The following is a 19,554-nucleotide window of genomic DNA, read 5'->3' as shown; positions in this document are numbered from 1 at the left end:
GCTTTGCCCCCCACTCCCTCTTGTGGGAGCACGCCATCCCTATTCCTCTTCCACCCTCCCAGAGTCTCCCACACACCAAGAAACAGCAAGGATTGCCAACTTCTACACATACAAAACCAAACGCCCTTCCCCCACTCAGGCCATGCCTCCTCTGAGACACCTCCCGCCACTTACTCCACTCCAGCCCCTGTCACTCAGGCTCTGGCTGGGTTTGCAGGCCTGGGGTGTGGGGGGAGGTGAGGGATTTGGGGTGCAGAAGTGGACTGAAGGCTGGGACGGGGGAGTGGCGTGGGGTCTATACTCAGGTAGAGCTGCGGTGAAAGGTTTGGGGTGCAGACAGGTGCTCTGGACTGGGACGGAGGGGTTCCAAGGGAAGGAGGGGGATTAGGGCTGAGACAGGAAGTGGGGTGTGGATCTGTGGGAGGGACTCAGGGGTGTAGCAGGCTCTGGGCAGCGATAACCTTAGCAGTTCATGCAAGCAGCACCGTCTCCCACTTGTGGCTGCTTCTTGGAGCTGCATGAAGACAAGGCAGGTGGGGAGTCTGCTTTAGCTTTGCTGCACTGTCAACCAGGCTTCTAATGGTCTAGTCAGCAGTGCTAACCAGAGCTGCCAGGACCCTTTTCAACCAAGCGCTCCAGCTGAAAACCAGCATCTGGCAACTCTGGGCCTGGACCATCTGAAACCCCGGTGATCGTGGTGGGTGGTGGTAGGCTGTGGGTGGGATTTAAAGGAGCTGATGGATGGGCCCACTGGTGGATGAGACCCTTGGAGGGAGGGGGAGCTGGTTACCCGCTAACTTTTTGTGTGCCTATGCTGGGAAATAACACATTCTGTGAGGGATCAGCAGTTTACACTAGCTAATGCCTCTCTCCTGTGTGGTGATTGATACTGTTACAATGCAGCACTCAAATATTACCTTCTAATACGGGATACAGATGTTATGTGAAGTTCATGCAGGCAGCAACTTACAAGCATTCCACAAAGTATAAACACATTCCTATAACATGAATACTTATTTTTAAAATACTAGCACATTGGTGACTCAGTCTGATCTCAGTTATGTGTTAGGGTTCAGCTGAGGCATGGAGACCTTGATTTGATTTCAAGGTATCACAACAACACGTGAACTGGTTTACAGACCGTTAGTTCAGTTCATGTACTACAACATAGAAAACAAGACTCATGCAAACGGGAGGAAAGAATGAAAAACCTGTTCATTAATGTCTGTGTTGGTTTGGGGTTTTATGAACTTAGACAGGGAAAATGGCTTTGAAGTGTAGATACTCCTGGTTCAGAGTGAAATTAAACTAAAAAGCTGGATAGGAGGACAAGAGCAAATTGCTGGATGGACTTCTTCTCTAGTGAAGGTATTTTTGAGGAATGGCAAGCTCTGTAGTACAGGTCAGTTAGAGGATGGAAATGGGTGACAGGGACTGATCATTGGATGATGGAGCCTTACTTGTTCTGGTCACTCCCTCTGGGGCATGAGGCATTAGCTACTGTTGAAAGACAGGATACTGGGCTAAAAGGATCTTTGGTCTGTCCCCGTATGGCTGTTCTTAAGTGCTCAATACCAAATTGTTTGCACCAATGAATGCCACAGCCTGAAGTCAACAAGGTGGCATCCACCTCTAATTAAACCTCTAATTTGGAATAGGAAATAGAAAGTGCCAACAGAACTAATGATGAAGCATATTATAGTGTGCATACAAATGGAAAAACTAGGAATTTTGAATTTTCATCAATTTTTGCAGATGAAATTTTTCTGGATTTTGCAGATTTTTTTTTTTTTTGGATTCAGGAAACTGAATTAATTTTTTTGGCTTTGGTCAAACTAGATTTTTTTTTTTCATTTATTTTTACCTCAAGGGCACTTGTCATCAAAGAAAACATTTTGACCAGTTATGAGTACAGAAGGAGGAGACTGGACATGCACTGACTACATGACAGTGTAAAGACAGCCCTTGGTCGCTGTTTTATAACTTGTACGTAGAAAAATGCAGGCTGTTTCTTAAGTGTCTATTCCAGTGTTTTCCTGGAATCTCTCATACCCAAACATGCCTAGCTTGTAAACAGAGAAATCTTGGGACCGGAAACACATGCACAGGAGTTCTGTTATCTATATATGGTGCTTTCCTCAGTGTTGTAAGGTGAAGTACTTCAGGCTAGAAAGGGTCAAAATGCATGAATATGATTTTGCAGAAAATTTCAGTGTTTTCATTTCTCAGGGTTCAAAATGGACACACATTCTTCATTTTCCCAAAGGTTTGAAATCGATATCTTTTTATCACCTTGTACTGCTGGCATCAACTTCTATTTACCAAAACTGCACATTTTTTCCCTGAAAGCTGAGTTTTGGTAAATTAAAATGTCAGCATTTTTAGATATATCTTATCACATTTGACCATCCATTTAATTAGATCTTGAAAAAAATTCTATGGATTATTGGGATGACTGCTGTTCCAGATATCACTCTATCTCCAGATAGATTGGTGTTGGGGATAAGGAGGTGTTTTGTTTTGTAACTAAGGAGATGGCTTTTCTAATAGCCAGTCTTGTAAACCACAAAGAATATGAAAACTAGCCTGCATTCTTTCTGGCTTCTGCACCATGATCGCTAGTCATACTATGTATTCTGGGTTGTGACAGAAGTCAGTATGTTTGAAAATGCAGAAAAACAAGAAAATATTCTTACTGTTAAACAATAAAATAGTAATTGATTAATTGTGATTACTTTTTAAATCACAAATAGTTATACTTAATCACATGAATTAACTGTGATTAATTGACAGCCCTACTCATTTCTTATTTTCACTTCTTTGGGGTATAACCTGAAGCAATAGATTAGCAGCTCTACAGTACACAACATGTTCTTCGTCTGAGACACCTTGAAAAAGTCATTTTATAGTTATGGTCCCGGCCAGGGAATTTTAAAGCTATTGTGGAGGTGGCCTCCTTTTAAGTGCCTGAGATTTTGAGATTTGTTTTAGAGAAGTTAACTTTTAAATGTGACTTGTATTAAACCTGCCAAAACCAATGCAATTAAATATTCTCCTATTGTGTTTTCACTTAAGTATTTTCAGCCCCTGAAAGGAAATGCTGTAAGTAATTGTGCTTTCTCTGTATCCTCAGGGATTCTTCTGTTTTGCCATTGTATTTTGTGCACTGATACAAGCTGCATTCTGGAGATACACCAACAACAGTAAGGTGAGTAAAGCGTTTCATACAAAGAAATACCAAGAACCAGTCATCGGATGGTATCTGATAGCAAAGGCTGTTATCAAAAAAAGAAGCACCTGAGAGGGAGATTTTCTTGCACATAACTGGGGGGGGGGAAGGGGAATATTTTTCCCAAATTGTTTGCTCCTTTCAAAAGTTATCTTTTGTCTCAAAACTTTCAATTTTAGCCAGTTCTGCTTCCCACTAATGCCAATTGGTAGCTTTGCACAAAGACTGAGGACAGGTTCTGGCGACTGAATTCCTCTTTATCAGCAGTGATGGGAGATAGAAATGTCTAGCTAATGCCTTTGTTAAAACTGTCAGCAAGAAAAGGGTGAAACCATCATCTTTAACATCCTTCTTGGTTGCCACCACATTGAAATGAATGAATCGGGGTCGGTTCACAGCTCCTGGAGTCGTCATTTCAGGTTGTCTGTAAACTCAGGAGGATATTGCACTGGGTCTCGTTTGGAAGACCATATTTACAAGAACAGCTGTTCTCAGGCTGTGCACTATGAACCCCTAGTGGTCCGCGTGGCCTTCATAGTGCAATGCTGGATGTACCATTTTGAGAATCCAGTAGCGAAAGAGTCAGCAGGGGGAGTGAGATGATCTTTTCCCTTGCAAAGTGGTCCACTGAATGAAGAAGCTGAAGAGTCAGAGTTTGCCGCTTAGTTTCCCCTGGTACCCTTCATCATGTGGGGGAGTATTGTCTCATGGTCTGTTCACTCCATTTCTATTCAAAACTTGTCTGTGGAATGGTGGGTTGAAGTGACATGGCTAGTCTCCCTCACCCCCATACTCCTGATTCTAAACTTGGGGTGCACAGTAGTGGAAGTGACCACAGTGTCTTTCTCCACCTTGTGGCATACCCCCTCACAAGGGCTTTAGGGGCAGCTGGAAATCACAGCTGTTCCTGGGGCTATGATAACCAAAGGGTAGCAAGGGGTAGGAGAGTTGGACAATTTTGGTAATCTTGCAATTTAAAGAAATAAGGAATATTTTTCTAATCTGACAGCATCCCTTTGATAACTAGCACCCTTCCCCCATTCTCTTTTAGGGAGCAAACATTTTTAATGCATTAGCTTGAATTCCCTTTTTCTTTTTTTTTCTCCCCCAGTCCCCCGTCCCCCGCAGTATTATGGATTGAACTATTTAAGTGTATCACTATAAGGCAGGCTTCCATAATCCTTTAATAGTTCTAGTAACTCTTCCCTGAACTTTCTTTAATTGATCAATATTCTTCTTGAATTGTGGATATCAGATCTGGACACAATATTCCAGCAGTGGTCACTTCAATGCCCGTTACAAAGGTAATATAACTTCCCTGCACTCACGTGATGTTCCTTTGTTCATATATGCAATGGTTCGTTAGCTTTTTGCCCACAGTGTTATATTGGGAGCTCACAGTCAGCTAATTATCCACTGTGACTTCTCCCAAGTCCTTTTCCAAGCTGCCCATGGTGTAGGTACAACCAAAAGCTTTGAGGATTTACATTTGGCCATATTAAAGTAGATATCATTTGCTTGAGCCTAGATTGCTCAGCAATCTAGGTAGCTCAGTTTCTACAGTTTTAAAATGTCAGTAGCTAACTATTTGGAACCAGCCTTTATTTCCTTTATGGTTAAAGCCAACTAACAGCCCCTTTATCATGAAATGCAGAAGCTTCACTAAGTTATTGCTACCAGGAACATGAGCTCTGAAGAAGTGAAATGGAATAAGACTCCAGCAAATAATTTCCCAGAACCTCTTTACCCAGGGTAATCAGCAAAGCCTTTAAGTTAGTTCCATGTTAGAGATGAACGATTAGAGTAATCCTGTGAGGAATCTTTTAGAATACCTGTAGGGTAATGGAAGGCATTGTTACCCTTATGATGTGATGCACAGAACAATTTCTTTAAATCCTGTCACATTATGGCATGACTGTTCTCTTCAAACTTAAAGCAGGAATGAAAAACTGCCCTTTTTGGCATGATTAGACTAGAGGGGAAACACAAACTCACACAAGGTTAATGCAGGTTTTCATGGGCCTGGGAAAATGTGTTGAGCATCTGGTGTCTACAGCAGTTCAAATCCCTATAAGGGCCACCTGGATGGATCATTAAAAGACCATCTATTATATCACAAAATCACCACCAATTTATCAACCTGTATTTGGGAAAGGCCAGAGCCTACAACAATGAATGTGTTGCCCATCCTTACTAGGTGCACTGAAATGGCCATAGAGAGGATTTTTACTTTGTGGATTTTCCATGGCTTTACCTAAATCTGTTAACACTGCAATACACTGACTCTTTTTTAATCACCACAGTAATGAGGTCAAGATCACAATACCCCTGTTTGGATTCCTTTGCAAATTGTGCTTGTGATAAGAGATTTTTTTTTAAGTGCCATGAGACAATAAATAGTTCAGAGGTGCATGTGGTTGGCCTTGAGAAATTCCACTACATAAATAGGCTAGTTAATTACATGTTTTTACTTCAGACTTCAAAGGAAGGAGATAGGAAACTTCAGTTTATAAGAAAATTTAGTACAGCTATTTGAGAGGTGGGGGGGAGCATTTTTCCTGCATATTTTCATGTCCCTCTCTGTCACGAGGGATGACATGAAATAAATTAAGTAGGTCCAGCTCTCCTGTGCTAGGACAAGCCAATGCACCTCGCTTCCAACCTGAAGTTCTATTGTCTGTTCCAGTCTTGTTTTCCCCAATACAACTCAACTGCTGTCTGCAGCACCCTCTGCTACTGCCCACACAGCAGATGCCCAAGAAAAGCCTTCTGTGTTAGGAAAACTGTTTCATCCCCATGCCTGGGGGTTCCATCTGCCTTCCCAGTAATTCTTGAGCTGTTGCTATCGTGCTGTACCTTGGTTCTTGCTCCCTTTACTTCTCTAAAGGATTCAGGCTGAGCTCCCCTTTGGCCAATTTAGAGGGCCAGGAAGCAAATGGTGGCTATACATGACTGGAGAGAATAAGGGGGGCAAGACCCAGGGAGAGAGAGCATAACAGACCTACTGAATCAGAACTGCCTGATTGGGAATCAGAGGTGGCTGACAGCTTCCTGGAACCAGAGGGCTGTGGAAAGTTCTAGAAGGCAGCTGAAGGTGTTCCCTGAGAGAAGACTGGAGGCAAGAGCTGGGTTGATCTTCGGGTAAGCATAGATGTACTCTAAGCTGAAGCCAAAGGCCAGAGAGGACTGAAAGCAGGAGAGCAGTAGATGGGCTTACCCACTGCACTCTCCAAACCAGAGAGCTGGACGCAGAGGAACAGTGAGAAGGCCAGAGGGCCTGAAGAATGCTTCCCTGGTAAAGATGGTCACCCAGCAGAGAGGTGGAGGGGTTCCCACTGGGAAGAACAGGAATCCACTCCAACTGAATGACTACCCTGGCAGAGTGGCAGAAGAGGACAGACAAGGCACCTCGGCGAGGCAGAAGATACTTTTGTCAGGAATTCAGTGAAATTTATTTTGGTGATTAGCCACCTCAAGGAGAAATAGTCTTCAGACAAAACAGCCTGTAGTGGATTTACTCAGGATACTACTAGGGGAAATTGAGGTGGGTGTGTGTGTCGTGCCACGCCACAGTGTGACAAAGGGGTCATGCCAGGTGGGGCTGCTCTGACACACTTACCTTCCCCCCCCCACACACTCTTTCAATAGAATTTGCCAGGCTTCTGCTCTGCTGTCTGCACAATGAGCTATACAGCTTTGCTAGCTTTTGTTGGCTTTTTTAACAATGTTTCCACTGGGTGAAATGGCTTTTTATTTTCAAAATAGTTAATGTTTTTTAGAAGTGTTTGGGTATTTTTGATCAAATTAGAAAACGAAACATTAGTTTTTCCTCCCTGGCTGTGTCTACGCTACCAAAATAACTTCAAAGTTGCTTACTTAGAAGTACAACTTCAAAGTAAGCAACGTCCAAGTAGGGAGTTTACACATACCCTACTTCGAAGTTAAATTTTGAAGTAGGCACTACTCCATTCCCAGGAATGGAGTAAGGACTCTGAAGTTGGGCTCTTCAAAGTTAACTTTGAAGTAAGGGGAAAATGTGTGTAGACTCTAGGCGCTACATCGAAGTAGCCAGCAGAACTTTGAAGTTAACGTTGAAGTTAGTTCCTAGTGTAGGAATTAACTCTGACACATTTTCAGTGAGAAAATGGGAGAACAGAATAAAGTGGTAGGACTGAAAATGAAACAGTTTCAAATGGGGATAATATGTAGACTGAAAACTACTTCAAAATTTTCTGAATTCTTCCCTCTCTCCCTCAGAATTTAACCAGCTCTAAGTTTTCTTTAGCATGGTAGGGTCAGTTCTCTCTTAGGAATCTATTATCTTCTTCGTCACCGAGACAGCTGAGCACAGTTGCTACCAGGTAAGTTTATGTAAGTGGCAAGTAAGGGAGAACAGAAGAAAGCACAACTCTTTCTCCTTTGCCAAAAGCAGCTAGCAGCTATCCTACCACACCCCAGCTTGGGTAAGCATGCTCCCTCATCGCTCCCCTGCTTCCTTACCTGGGTAGTGAGTCTGCTCACTCCTCCTTCACTCCTGTTATGACCACATTGTGAGGTAGCAGCTTCTTCTCTTTCCTCAACGGGGCGAACTGAATTTTGTCAAAATGAACATGTGCCCTAGGGTAATTTATCGAGCCTGCTACTAGTGAGGTTTTCTGCTTTATCTGCTAATCACAGTGTATCTGTAAGAAAAGAAAACAATTCTGCTTATCCTATACCATCCTTTAAAAAGCTTGGAGAGCTGAAATCTGGATTTACCAGAGTCTTTATCTTTATAACATGACCTTTCACACAAGACACATTGCAAAACCAATGCATTGCAGAACTATTTTGCAAAGTGGGTGGCAGCGCTATGTACTCTGCTCCTTGTCTTTCCCATCATACAAAGCTTCCTACACCATTAAGGGAGAACCCAATTTTCTCAACAACATGGAGAGGTAATCTACAGTCAATTTCAATACTTCCAAGAGCAGATCGTGCTAGCTCAGGTTTTGCATCCCTAGGGGATATCCTGTGCCTTAAAAGTAAAAATAAAACAGCTGTTAACTGTGGTGTTCGTAAAAGGGATAGGCAGGATAAAGGACATGATACGTTTGGAGAAGAGCATTCTTTGAATTGATTTCTAACAAATACAAGGTCAAACAGCACTTGCTCACTCTCTTTCTCTCCACCAGCAGCTATTTCCCACAGATTTAGTTACAGATAAATACTTTGCCTTAACATAACATACTCAAAAGGGGACTTTTTATTAAAAGAAAAAAATGTCCTAAATTGCCTGAACTTCCTGCAGTAGCCTGTTAATGATTAGCCTGAGGGAAATGAAGAAAAGAGCTATCTTCCTATTTCTACAACAAGATTGAATACAAAGACATTTCAAGTTCATCTTATTTCAGATGGTATTAAAATAAAATTGGAAACAGGTATTATTTACTAAGAGAATAGTCTAGGTTGGTTTTGTCAAATAGAGCAGGTTCTGGAGGTGCAGACAAAAAAATAAAAGCCAAACTGTTATGCTATGGCTATTTGTAAAAAGTTGCACAGTTATTCAGAGCTATATCAAAAGCGCTTTCCTCCAGGTTAGGCGCTCACATTTTAATCTTGCCCAGTTTGTATATGCATAGGATTTGAGATGAACTAGTTCTACCAGTCAACTACACCAACAAATGGACTGCAGATTTCTTTAGTGGATAAAAGTAGAGCTGGCTGGAAAATGGAGATTATCCACACAAAAAAAAACCCAATGTGTCAGCACAATATTTTGACAGGCAAAATAGTTCATTTTGGAAATGTCACAGCAGTGTGTCATGGAAGGTGGAATTCAGGTTTTTCATCCTCCTAATTTTCCTTCATAAGCTATGGCTCTCATTATCATACTAACTCTCTCCCACAAAGCCCACTTGTTTCTTCTCTTGGTGAGGGGAGGCCAATCATCGGGGGAGGGGGGTGTTGGGGGGATGGAGAGGGAGAGAGATCAAGAAGCAGAGCTCTACACATTGAGAATGGAATTTCAGGTCTTGTGAAGCATGATGACCGCATAGCTGAATCTAAAAATTTTCAGTCTGGGAACAAAAACTTTTTTTTCCCAATTTTTAGGTTTGCTGATTTTTTTTGACAAAAAATTGAAATTTTCTGCTGAAAGTAGCTACTTTTCACATTTTTTTCATTGAATGCATTTTCAATAGAACATTTAGAAACAGTCCTAGACAGAAGTGTCTTCCAAAGACTATACATAGGGGATTTTTTTTTCGCCATCTTAAAGAGCCATCTACAGAAAATGGAAATTTTTCATGTGATCATGTAATATTGTTTGCCCCAGACAAGATAGTTACTGTTTGACCCTGCTTCTTCATATCTGCTTGGTTTTTATATTTTTTTCCACAAATGTTATCCATGCCATTGAAATGTCCCTTATTTTGTCCCAGAGTTACATATATTCCACACACATGATGGTCCCTCTGCTTTTGGTGTAAAACCCTTCATGTAAGTAATAAAGATTCATGAATCTGTGGTGATAGTGATTTATACTAAAGGGATGACTCCCTCAAAATTTTAAATTTCTTTCATAAACAGTTTTATTTGGGTGTTTGTCACCTATGAGTCCCACATTTGTGTTGTTTTAGTGCTTTTTCCTTGCTGAGGTCTCACTAACCTGTTTGCATTAGGGTATGTCAAACAAGGAAAAGAAATGGTGTATGTCCTTGCACGCTATGACTACACTTCTGTTTTCCTTTCTCATACTTTTCTTCCCAGCCATTTTATCTATCCTTTTTGATAAAGACAGAACAGGATACAACACACAGTAATCAATTGGCTGCAATGGATAATGATGGACCCTCAAATACTAAAAGCTTTACCCTGCCTCTTGGGCACTTATTGTATATTTCCTGTTCTTTGATTTCATAATCAGTAGTAATTAAAGCATTGGCAATCCTAAATGCTGAAAATTCTTGGAATAAGGGAGCCTAATAAATCCCAGCTCTGCAAGGTTGTAGATCAGGAGAGCCTAATTATGACTGAAGGAAAGCAGCTGAGGCTGATCCAATTAAAAGGAGATGCATAGTAAACCATGGTGCTATAGATAGTATGTGGCTGTTTCTCGACCTGTTACACAAGGCAAGAGAAGGAGGGCTGGGAATGAGCATGAAGTCCCAATCTGACCTCCTAAGGAAACACCTATCTTTCCGAGAACTCAAGGAATTGCAGTATGCAGCTCCACTGTCTCAATTAACTCACAGGCTCCAGGTGAAAGTAATTTAAATGTCTTACAGCACTGTGGTAGCGCAAACCTGCTGGGGGAGCCTGGGAAGGTGTTTGGGAGATTGCAATGAGACAGTGATTGTAAGAAAATTAAGTGCGGGCTGGAGTGAGGGCAGGGACTCAGAATAGGGCTTGGAGATGTGTGGGAGGTCAGGGCAGAGATTGGGAATGTGTGGGAGTCAAAGCAGGGGATTTGGAGGTATGAGGGGCTCAGGGCAGGGTTTCACTGCAGGATTTCCTCTAACTTTTCTATCTGGGGTAGGATAAATTTTATGTGCACTAAGGCATGTGGTAATGTGCACCACCCATAGAAACATACACTGCTGGCTGTGGGTGCTCTGGCCTCTGCTAATCAGCTGGGTGGCAGCTGACTCTCTCCTGGGCAGCCTGCAAGCACTCAGGTTATAGGGTGCGCTGGCTCAGAGGTGTGAGGGGCTCAGGGCAGGGACGTGGAGGGCATAGAGGGTAAGGGAGTCAGAGCAGGGGATACTGAAGTGTAAGAGGGGGCTCCGGGGCAGGGCATTGAAGGAGTTTGTGGGGAGGTCAGGGCTGTGTGTCTGGGGAGGTGAAGTTTGGGGCTGGGAGTGCAACAACTGTGCCACCCACCCAGTCACCCACTGAATTCCCCCAGGGTGGTAGGGACCATGCTGCCTGGCTGATCCAACACCAGGGTCAGAGTCTGGGTGTACTGTGCCATGCTGCCAAGGGTGCAGGCAGCATCCGGAGCCCTGGCCCCAGCCAGCCGGTCTCTTACTGCTGCATCGCACCAGAGCACACGGATTTCCTTTCACCGTTGCACATGCTAGTACCATGTAGACTCCCCGCCCCGCAACAGTTTGAGAGCTCTGAAATCTCAGGGTGAGCATAGTTGCCACACAGACATCCTACTTTTGAGGCTTTGCTTAACAGGAGAGTGAATAAGTGTTGCTGCCCTGCATAACGTCATCTAGAATATATAATGCTGGGTGCTGAAGCTTCAGCTTTTCATGTGCGACTTTTGAGGTCTTCACCTGGCAGAGGACTGCTCTGTCATTAGCCAATGATTTTTGTGTAGCCAGGGATTCTGATTTACACAGAGAATTAGCTCCCACAGTTTCCCCTCTTCATCATCCAAAGTAATTAGCAGACTTTACAGCCCATGCCCTCTAATTGCTCAGGATAAATAGACAATTGTTGTTGTGGATCTGGGGCTCTTTCCTCTATGGGCACAACATTCTCTCTTCTATTCTTCTGTGCAGCCACTGTTTGCTTCAGTGCTTATTAGCCCTGGGAGATGCTGAGTCCACCCATCTCAATGGAGACAGCACTCACTGGTTTCCAGGGGCAGTAGCATGCTTGCAGGCATCAGAGAGAGGTAAAAAAGCTCAGCAATCATGGTGAAACTGGTAGATCTCACCTCTGGCAGCTCCAGTGTTTGGTACCATCCATGGAAACGCTGGAATAGATGGGGCACAGGCAGGTCAACAAGGTCTAGTGCTGAGTTGTCAGCACTCATTCTATCCCCAGAGCCTAAGTGTTTACAAGGACAGTATGAACTTACACCCCATCCACAGCCATTCCCATGCTTACCTTCATTCAATATGCAGTTCTGTCAGTTCACCTCAATCTCATCCTCCAGTATTGCCTGTTAGTGCAGTTCTAATTTGGGTGCACCTGACCTGCACCCCTCTGAAACTCTTGATCTGAAGTGATTCAGGACTTGGATAATCAAATATATTTCAACTTGTGACCTATTATGTTGGGGGAAAGCTCATGTATTATCCTTGTTTCTCTGTAATCCAACTGGCCAAATGCCCATATGCAGCAAGTGCATCTCCTTGAATTGTGCTGAGCAGTTATAGAAGGGGGAATAAGCTGCCTTATGAATTATCACTGACTATACAATAAAATAAAGGCCTCTAGTAGTACCAGGAAATTACTGATGATTATCTTTCTTGTGTGCTTGTTCCTTTAATTGGACAGATTTGGCTCCCACCATGAGAGTGTCGTTTTCAGCTACATTAGGAGAGCCTGGTTCCAGAAATCAAGGGATGGGTCTGCTTTTCAGAAAACCAGTTACTATCATGCCTGGTGTATTCCCAGTAATTTGCTCTAGGTTTAAGTGGACTCTACTGTCACCTTTGTGCTAACTACTAATATTAAAGCCTTTGTTTACTAATTGAACCCTTTCTGTAAAGCTTCCCCTTTCTAGAAGCAGGAGAGAGCATGACTTACAAGGATGGTGTTAATTAGCAGGAGTGGTCTAATTACAGGTCTTTCATTAACCACTAAAATCTGGGTTTGTCTTGGGACCTCTGGTACAGAAGTAGGCCCTAGAAATGTCACTGTCATGTCTTGATTTTGTTACCTGTCAACAGTAACTTAAAAACAATGAGAAGTCCTGAGGTACCTTATAGACTAACAGATTTTTTGGGGCATAAGCTTCTGTGGGCAAAGACCCACTTGGTCAGATGCACAATAGTTTATGCTTAGGCTGACTATCCATTCCATATTTGGTGGGACAGTCCTGTATTTGGGATGCCAAAGAAGCATCCCTACTTATTTTTTAAAAGGATTAATTGTCCCATATTTGGGCCCTCCCCCTGCTGACTGTTTCTGACAGCAGCTGTGCAGGTGCAGCTGCTGGCGGGAGTCATTTCCCTGAGCCTCAGTAAAACAGGGTAGCATGGGTGGCTGCTGCATCCCTGCCACTTCCCAGGGACTCTGGAGGAGTACTGGGGGCTGCCACTTCCCCAGGGCTCCCATGAGCACCAGCAGCTGCTGCCTCTTTCCTGGCTCCCTGGGGTTTGGTGGAGCTGGGAGGAGCCACACCTCCCCGCTGTATCTCACTGTCCTGTATTTGGGTCAGGGAGATATGGTCACCCTCTTTATGCTCCAAAAATCTGCTAGTCTATAAGGTGCCACAGGATTTCTCATTGTTTTTGTGGCCACAGACTAGCACAGCTACCCCTTGACAGTAACTTAGGATCCCTTCACGTGGGCTTGGGAAGTTTAGAGCTGTCTTAACTGAAATAAAACTGCAGTAAGGAAGGATTTTTGTAGTAAGAGCAGCTTTGTATGAGTGTTGATCAGAAAACAAGTGAGCATGGCCATAAAACAAACTAAACAAAGCCTTCCTAACCCAGGGCTCACAAAGCACCTGCTGCTGCTAATTCTCCTAGGCACTCTCCCCATTCTCATTCTCTTGCTGTTCCTCTTACAGCTGTTCCCACTGCCTACCTGTTGCAAAGAAAAGTGTAACTGGAGTAAACCCCTTGTTGGCTTCCCCTGCATCATTCATAAGCCTTTTGCTTGGGGTGCATTTATGAAGTATTTGATACAGTAAATCCTGTCTCATGAAATAGCTTGCTTCTAGAATGTAGGGAAATTCTTACTGCAGTGTATTTGGGTCCAGCATGTGTATAATATTGTCCAGTTGAACTTCCCAGGACCTTATTGTGGCCCCATCAGATATTCCAGTACTCACCTGAAAGAAGGGCATTATCCTAGAAGTTAGACGAGAAATGTCATCAGGGAAGGGAACAAAGACTCAGTAATTTCTCTGGGCATTTCAGCCTTCGTTTTCTTCAGATAATTCTCCTTTGAAGGGTCTGCCTGTGTAATATCTAGCATAGTGGAGGCCCTGACTGGGACCTGGAGGTGTTTTGCCATGGCATAAATCAATAACAAGACATTACACTAAAAATCTCCTCTGCTTGTTTCTGGTGGTTGTCCAGATGGAAGTTGCAAATTGCAAAGCTCTGTTCAGAAAAGTCCTGGCCAATAATCTGACTTTCACTGACAGTTCAGATGTAGCTGAGTATGAGCTATTACTGAGTGCATTATGGTTGCTCTTTTGGCTTATACAAGCACTGCTGGTATAAGCCAAACGGCTCTGCTAGACTGTAATTATGTGTAGGCACTCTGCATTAGAGCATGAAAATCATGTACAGAGTAGAACCACGTGAAGTCTGTTACAACATATTTTTGACAGTGCTGAACTATACCTTCCTTACTATCCCTACCTGGGTAAGTAAGCTGAACGTATGCAGGGGCAGCAAGGCCCCTCTGTAGTTATGAGTCTGGAGCAACATATGTGTGCAGATATTTGTCAGTACCATGAGAATATTCTTCTTATCGCAGCAGGGTGTTGAGGTTTAATTTGTTCATGTGAGTGAACTGGTCAGAAATTTGTACCATGGGTGCTGAGCACCTTAAATGCTTGTAAAAATTAATGCTTAATCCTTTCCAAATATGATTAGGGATTTTGAGGCCTCAAAATTACTGAATGCCCAGCATGAGACACCTTTAAAGGGGCCTGATTTTACAGAGGGTGGGTGTTCAGCACCTCCAGAAAATGAGGCAACTTACCTTTCTAGTTTTAGGTTAAAATGTTGTTGATGGTAAGGAACAAATGTCAAGCCACCATAACAGGCTGTTCGTACCAAGATACCTGTTTGCATAGTGGCCAGCATCTGATGTTGTTTTCCAGTGCACTGTTTATCAGGTCTGAGGAGATAAGGTGAGTGAGGTAGTATCTGTGGATGAGAGAAGGAAGCTTTTGAGGTTTGGTGGCCTTCTGATGAACATAAGGACTCTCCAGTTCCAAGGGAACAATTTCAGAAGGATATGGGAGTTGGGGGGGCAGCAGCTTTGCATGCTGGGATGCTCCTTGTTTGTCCTGGTCCCCTGACATTCAGGGAGCAACAGAAAAGTGCATAGATTCCCTGAATTACTCTTCTGCCCCCTCCCCTCACTGGTCAGGAGTGAGAGGCATGCATGCAAGTCATGGCCTTTCCTCTTGCTCCCTGACAGTCAGGGGAATGGGAAGAAGAGCAAGCATCATCCCAGTATGCATGGCTGGCCGCGTATGTGCACACATACCCTCCTGAAATGGCACCATTGTTCCTATCCCTTTTCATTGAAGAATCTAGAGTCGTTCGCGATATTAACATCGCAAGCACCTCAGAATAACCCTCTCATTCTTCTCTCTCAAGGCTAGGGATCCAGGGTGGGAGGATGTGCACCAAGGCAATACAATATAATATAAGGGAACAAAAAGAGTTTGCCAGCTTAAATGTTGCTGTTTTTTAATAGTCTTTGACTTCTTTTTCCTTTTATTTTCATCTTTCCTCTCCTCCAAATTTTCTTTGTACTTTTCCTCCTCCAGTCAGCTTCCCTCTTTGTTAGAAAAGCAGCACCTTTCCTCTCATTCTTTCTCTTCCCCATTAGCACCTTTTGATCTACTTCATACACCTTCTTTTCCTCCCATTTTTCCATTCTCTTTCTTGTGTTTCTCTTCTCCACTAACTGTTGGTCCTCTCTTCTAACTCTCATCTCCCTGAGAGAACCACGGTTGCTGGATAAGGGGGCCAGTCCCTTCTTTCTTTCCTTCCTTTGCTTTTCTGTCTGTTATCTCTTCATACCAGATGACTGATGCTGCCCCACATACCTGCCTCCTATGCCGGCATCTGAACTAACTCCTTATGAGATGTGACTTCTTATGGCCAGAGAATACAGTGATTGTCAGGAGCTAGCTGCTAGCTAGGAGGGAAATCATACTGGCTATGCAGTAGAATCTGCAGAAGACAAATTATTAACTAATTCATGGAATAATTAAGGAACTTCTGCCAGGGACTTATCAACTCTTGTAAATTGGCCCTGAGGGACTGCAATGAATAGCCAAGACTTTTGCAGAGAGTCTTCCATGACCAGCTCCTGCCACATTCCCTCAGTGTATAATTCAAAGGGAGTCTGCAGAAGGAGGGCTGGACTTGGGCTTTCATTAAATGGAAATTGAGATAACCAGTAACTCCTATATCATCCAAAATTTCAGGGGCCTAGGATAAAAATCTTTGAGTCCTAGAGGCCTGTTTTGCCATGTCTCTTGGTGGTCTGTGGATCAGTGTGTTGCTTGAATACCAACCCCCTCTCTTTATGCAGAAAACGCTTTTCATTGTTTAAATCAGGATTTGTGTTTAATAAGTCGCTACGTGTTTTCATAAGAGACAATTTTCCCAAGTGCCTTCTGGTGAGTCTAAAGATTAGACCACTCCATTCTGCACTGTATGGGACATATCTAGGTGATAACTTAATAGGTTCTCTTTTGTAGACTGAATGCAGTACACGTACACACACACACAGATTTTTTCACAGGGATCTGCAAATGAATGCTTATGATCTTCCTTTTCACCACATGACAACAGGAGAAGCCAAGAGTGTTACACTTCAGGTCTCAGAGCCAATAATGTAAGATCACCCTCTCCTCTAGTTATAAGATTTATAACCCACCTTGATGTCTGTCCTCAAGAATATTGCAATCAGCTAACAACCATCTCTGACTCTGTCAACCTGACATGCACTCCCCACCACCCCCTCCCTCCTACATCCTCCTTCCTAGCCCCAGGGACCACTCAGCTTTTCTAAAGGGCAGAATTCAATTAAAGGCATCTCCTAACAGAGGAACAGCTGATTACTTTATCATTAAGCATGGTGGCATATTTAAAACTGCAGTTTTAGGAGAACAAAATGCTCAAGTCTTGAATCTCCCAGCAAAGGCAAAATCAAAAATTATACATCAATTTTGCAATAAATGGAATTTCTGAAATCTGACTTTTTATCAAAAATATTCTAACTGGAAAAGAGCAAAATCATTGGTTCCATTTTCAGTTCATATTGGGTGAGAATTTGGCTTCTATTAGCCACAATTGGAACTGTGAAGATGAAATTTTTCACAAGAAGGTGCAGTAACAGCTGTATGAAAAATGTAAAACCCATATGTGCATGCACAAAATACTGCTCCTTGCAGGGCTCCATGCTGGGAATGGATGTAGCTGTGAATTATCTGAACTCTCTTCCAATGCCCATTTACAGGCTCAGAGCCAGGAAAGCTGATCCCATTGAGAGAAGCACTTTAAGCATATTTTCAAATTAAGCATCTTCCCTTATATTCATCAAGATGTGGCTTTTCCATTTAGCTCTGAATGTAGCAAAGTTTGCCAGGGGATTCTATACTCTTGTTCCAGCTGCTATGAAGGTTGTCACCCTGTCAAGTCTACACTAGAGCGATCTGTCAACAAAAGCTTGTGTCAGGAGGTATCTTCTGACAAAACTGTCAACAGATCGTGGCCAGACAGCCAAGCGAATTACAAGGCAATCCACTCTGTCGACAGTGTGTGTCTGGACTGACTGGCCACTCTATTGCCAAAATTGCCAACCAGAAGCACAGCAGACAGGGCTGCCCGGTGTCCCAGAAGCCACGTCTGTTGACAGAGGGCCCCCTGGAATGTCCAGACTGTCTTTCTGTCGACAGAAGTATTCTGCCTCAGGAGAAGCAGCAGAATGCTGTCAACAGAAGTGCCACGTTCTGTTGATTTACTGTCAACAGAACACCTTAGGAACATGGACGCTCAGGGTTTTGTGTCGACAAAACTCTCTATTGTAGACATAGCCTCAAAGTCTAGAATACAATACTATATTTCTGAGACAGATAATTTCTGGTTTCTGCTGTGTTCCTGAGTTTCATCCATCTCTTTGCTGTGTCACTAGACTGGATTTTTGCCTTCAGATATTTTGGTGTATTATCCATTTGACAGTAGTTTCAAGAGTGGTCTGAAAAATTTTCAGAGAATTCTATTGAAATTCTTGAAAAATGTCTCAATTTTATTTTTGAGCAAAAATGTTGCTGGATTTAGTTTAGACAGTGCTATAACTGGTCAGATATTTTTTGCAATTTTTCTTTTTGTTCTTGAACGTATTTTAAAAAATGTTGATACACGTTCAACAATGCATGTTCATTTTCTCATTTACTGGGTGTTTTTGACCAGCTCAAACTGCTTCTGAAGCTTGTGGCCAGCACCATCCCTAGGGTTGTTCCACGCCTGCATACCCCTATCATCTGCCCCAGGCCTCAGCCCTGATCTGCCTCTTTCTGACACTGCCCTATCACCTTCTCACCCCTTCCCCCAAGCCCCTGCCTTGCTTCACCCTCACCCCACACCTTCACACTTCTCTACCCTCTTCCACTCCCTCAAGCCCCCTTCACCAAGTGACGCTGGGGGCTGATGGAGCAGAGCAGGCTAGGGCTGGGTCACTCCACTTCCCACCATCACTGGTACCAGGCCCACTGCTAATCCCAAAACTGCCTTTGACTCTGCGCTTCTGCAGCCCTCTGAAGCGTGGGGCCCACCAAAGGGCAAGGCCCAAGGTGGTTGCCCTGAATCATCCTATGGATGGAATTGTTCTGCTTGTGGATGGACTCCCTCCTTTTCATGAGCCTATATATTTAGACCCTCCTCTAGAACCCCCACTCGTGCTTTTGACAAAGTGGGTCTTTGCCCACACAAGCTTATGCTCCAAAATATCGGTTAGTCTGTAAGATGCCACAGGACTTGTTGTTTTTGAAGATACAGACTAAACTCGGCTACCCCTCTGATATTCTTCCCATACTCATTCTTCAGACATTTTTCCTTCTCTTTGAACTTTATTTTCAGATTTCATGGAACTTTTGGTATCCAGCAGCCCATCCACTTCTTACTGGGATTGTCATTTCCACTTACTTTGACAGTTAAGCTCCAGAAAACACTTTCTTTTAAACACCGTTTGTTTCACTGCTACACTGTCACTTTACAAAAGGTTCTAAACTTTTTTTGGTGAAAAAAGCAGGAACAACTTCAAAAATGTTGAAGTATAGGACTTCAGAGGTTAGCAGATTAGGGTTCATGGGTGATGGCCCCTCTTTCTTGTCTCTATGGAACAAAGGTTTTTATCTGGCTTTTATCAGAGACAGCCAGTGCCAGGTGCTACTCAAGGTTCTTTCAACCCAAAACTCTTGGTAACTTTACTCTGTGCCAGGCAGTGTCAGAAAATAAATCCAGGGCGACCCAGTTGTCTGACCAGTTAGGTGGCTGGCACAAGCAGGACAACACGACTGCTTTCACTTAAGGCTAAACTTTATTTGGTTTGTCAAGTAAACCAACACATGTTCTCAAACCTCAATAATTACCAGCCTTAGGTGTGGCTCTTGTGTGACACCATGGCAGCCTTCTGATGGCCAATCTCCACCTGTTGGTGGGGACCACAAGATGCCT

At 43.3% G+C, this 19,554-nt stretch overlaps 1 protein-coding gene across 1 annotated transcript in view; it reads left to right on the top strand.

Annotated features, from left to right (window-relative positions):
- TSPAN32 (tetraspanin 32) overlaps positions 1 to 19,554 on the top strand; it is a 62,890-nt gene that overhangs the window by 18,880 nt on the left and 24,456 nt on the right. Inside the window, exon 4 of the mRNA XM_074995979.1 lies at positions 3,134 to 3,208. Within this exon, the coding sequence (XP_074852080.1) occupies positions 3,134 to 3,208 (75 nt within the window). The remainder of the gene's footprint in view (positions 1 to 3,133; positions 3,209 to 19,554) is intronic.

Source organism: Carettochelys insculpta, chromosome 6, assembly GCF_033958435.1.
Source record: "Carettochelys insculpta isolate YL-2023 chromosome 6, ASM3395843v1, whole genome shotgun sequence".
NCBI classification, from domain to species: Eukaryota; Metazoa; Chordata; order Testudines; family Carettochelyidae; genus Carettochelys; species Carettochelys insculpta.
The sequence above is the reverse complement of the archived record's forward strand: the minus strand, read 5'-3'. Positions and strand labels throughout refer to the sequence as shown.